The 3,051-nt window shown below is 57.6% G+C and overlaps 1 protein-coding gene across 1 annotated transcript; it reads right to left on the bottom strand.

Moving 5' to 3' along the window:
* Nucleotides 1-693: 693 nt before the first annotated feature.
* Nucleotides 694-2,600, bottom strand: CHST2 (carbohydrate sulfotransferase 2). Its single transcript, XM_057412971.1, has one exon. It carries the CDS (start codon nucleotides 2,484-2,486, stop codon nucleotides 1,191-1,193), a length of 1,296 nt encoding a protein of 431 aa, XP_057268954.1. The 5' UTR covers nucleotides 2,487-2,600; the 3' UTR covers nucleotides 694-1,190.
* Nucleotides 2,601-3,051: the final 451 nt, after the last annotated feature.

The raw sequence follows: 3,051 nt of genomic DNA, 5'->3' as shown, positions 1-3,051 counted from the left end.
CAAGCATCTAACCAGCACTCTGAAATCAAACACTAGCTTGACTCTGTAAAAGCTCCATCACAGCTATGAACAGACAGCTGAACGTTTTCTTCCTCTTTGTACATAAATATAACTTTGGACACTTGATAAAGGGGAAAAATAAATCATTTTATGCATTTTTATGCTTCCCTGTTATGCCTGTTATCAATCAATGTCAAGAAATATCTTACATATCTTATGTATTGTTAGCACTATATAATATATATAAATATATAATTTTTTGTTTCCACACATGCTAATGTTTCCAGTATGATAAATGTCTTTTTAAATCCTGCACTTCTTGTCACGCTGTAGATCCACTTCTATTTGACAGTGACTCCTGGACATACATGTCAAGACAAAAATAAATACTGCTGTGATGGCAAACGTTTCAGAACTCTCAGAACACTAATACAGTGGCACTTGAAAGACTTTATAAATACAACAAAAAAGACAATAGTTAAATAGAAACCTGCTTTAACATAGCCATAAAACCTGCACTACATTTGTGAGATCTGTACTTGCTCCTGCAAAAGCAGCTCCTAATCTTTGAACATGTCAAATGTTGCACTCCAGCCCCACCACCCATACTATTTGAAAGTCCATGTTGCTATTTTAAGGAAGCATCCCCTCCAGCTGTACATAAGCAACACTGTAATTCCCAAACAATTGAGGTAATTATAAAAATGAATATCATTTATTGGTTTCTTGATTACTATCATGTCATATTTTCTTTCATACAAAAAGTCTGATTTTCAGCATTATGCTTTCCAAGGGCAACCCTTTCACACTAAGGGAGATAAAGATGTGTTAAGAATTGTGCAAGAGTTTCCGTTAACCATCTTCAGCCTACAAGAACTCCATTAACAAGATTTTGGTACAGAATCATTGCCTGACATTTTAGAGAAGGGGAAAGGCGCTTTACACGTATTTTCTGATCCACTTTATTTATTTACTTTAATAGCATCTAACTCAATGGAAGGGAAGGGGTAAAAAAAGAAAGAAAGAAATCATCACATTACTGTATGTTACCCTTCAGCAGTCTTTGGAGGAAATCAGAAGCCAGGCTGCTTTTCCCGGCTCCCTCCCTCACTCAAGCCAGCTGGAGCCGCTCCTCTCCCCAGCAGGGCTCAGCCACCAGCCAGGGCAGTTGGCAGGCACCCGCTGCCCCGTCACAACCGCGGCTTCCTGAGCAATGTTCTGCTGAGGTCCTTCACCTCTTCAGGGCTGCCAACCCTTTCATAGCCCAGCAGGACCATGGGCTGGTGGCAGTACTCCTCAACCTGCTTGATCTGCTGGTAGCTGAGTGCAGTTCTCCAGGCGCTCAGCGCCTGGGTGGCGTTCCTGGCCGACACCACGAAGGGCTTGGAGGAGTAGCCGGGGCCACTGGTCATGTTGAGGGCAAACTTTTCCATCTCTGGGCTGACGGCCAGGTTGACAAAGCTGTACACCTGCCGCAGGGTCTTGATGGGCTCCACCACCAGGTCCTCATAGCGCACAACCATATAGTTCCCCTGGAGCCAGTCAGGGGGGTGCAGAGCAGTCTGCAGGGTCTTGGCCATGCTACTGCAGATGACCTCCATGGCACCCAGGGCATGGTAGTCTGAGCCACCACCCCCCTCCTTCTTCCCGCCCAGCTTGTGGCCAGCATCAAGGAAGGGCATGCGGTGGATGTGGGGGTCCCGGCTCCTCACCACCTGCAGGCTCTCCCGGATGAGGCCGTGCCGGGACTTAATACGAGAGCTGGCGACAGCCCTGGGGTCCCGCACCAGGTGGATGACTTTGAGGTCCAGAGTCGGGTCCCGCATGAGCGGGGCGAGGACAGCCAAGTCAAAGACACGGACACCTTTGATGACCAGCGTGCGATACTTGTGGCATTCCTCCTGGAAGCGGCTGAGGCGCTGCGGGGGACACTTCTTGCACACCCGGTCATCCACCATGCCCACCACCTCTTTACGGTAGGCCGGGCAGAGGGGCGAAGAGCAGATGACCTTGTTGGTGGCCGCCCCGAAGATGCCCAGTGTGGTGAGGTTCTTGCCGGCGCCCGCCGTGCTGTAGAGCTGGAAGACGGAGAAGTCGCAGCGGTACAGGGAGCTCAGCATGTCGCGGGCTGCCCCTTGCAGCGAGACGGCGTCCCCAGGGTACAGCTTCTGCCAGACGTGCCACACCGGCTCGTAGAGGAAGAAAACCTCGGGGTTCTGGTTGAAGAGCTCCCCGAAGAAGGACGATCCCGAGCGCCAGGTAGTGAAGACATAGACCAGCTGCCGCCGGGGGCCCGCCGGGCCGCCGCTCCCGGCCGGCGGCGGCGGAGGTGGCGGCGGGAGACGGTGGCGAGGGGCGGCCGGGGGCTCCCCGCAGCGCCGCGGCTCCCGCCGCCACTTGTACTCCAGCAGGTTGAGGGCAGCGAGGAGCAGCAGGAGCGCGTAGCCCAGGCACAGCGCCAGCGCCTTCCGCCGGCACACTTTCATGCTGGGCGGCGGCGGGGCCAACTGTTGCTCAGCGCCCCGGCGCCCCGGGGCCCGCGGCGGGCAGCAGGGCGCACCGCCCCCGGCGCCGTCTCCTGCCCGGCCCCCCGTGCCCGGCCCGCATGGCGCAGCCGCCGCGACGGCCCCGCCGCCGCCCCCGCCCCGCCGCTGCCCTACTTAGTAGCCGCGCGGCCACCCGCGCTTCTGCCGCGCCGCCATCGCCGACCGGCCGCGGGCGCCGCCGCAACCTCTCTCACGGCACCCGCCGAAGCGAGGCGGTGCCGCGCTCCGCTCCGCCCCACAGCGCTGCCACGGGGGCGGGAGCAAGGGGCGGAGGGCGGGAAGAGCGGAGGGGGCGCGGCGCCGCGCCGCCAGCGCGTATGGCGGTCCTGCTCCGTGCCGCACGGCACCGGGCAGAGCCCCCGCCGCAGCTGCTGGGCCGGGAACCGCTCTGAGCTGCGGCCCGAAATGGCGGCGCCCTCCCCCGCGCTCCCTATTGGCGGCCGCAGCCGTCACTCTGCCGCAGCCCCGCGCCCGCCGCAGTGCACGGCCGGGTACGGAGCGCCCC

Source organism: Pezoporus wallicus, unplaced genomic scaffold (genome assembly GCF_028554395.1).
Source record: "Pezoporus wallicus isolate ANWC-B61680 ecotype Strahan unplaced genomic scaffold, APGP_CSIRO_Pwel_v1 contig_7749, whole genome shotgun sequence".
Taxonomy (NCBI): domain Eukaryota; kingdom Metazoa; phylum Chordata; class Aves; order Psittaciformes; family Psittacidae; genus Pezoporus; species Pezoporus wallicus.
This window is presented reverse-complemented; position numbering and strand designations above follow the sequence as displayed.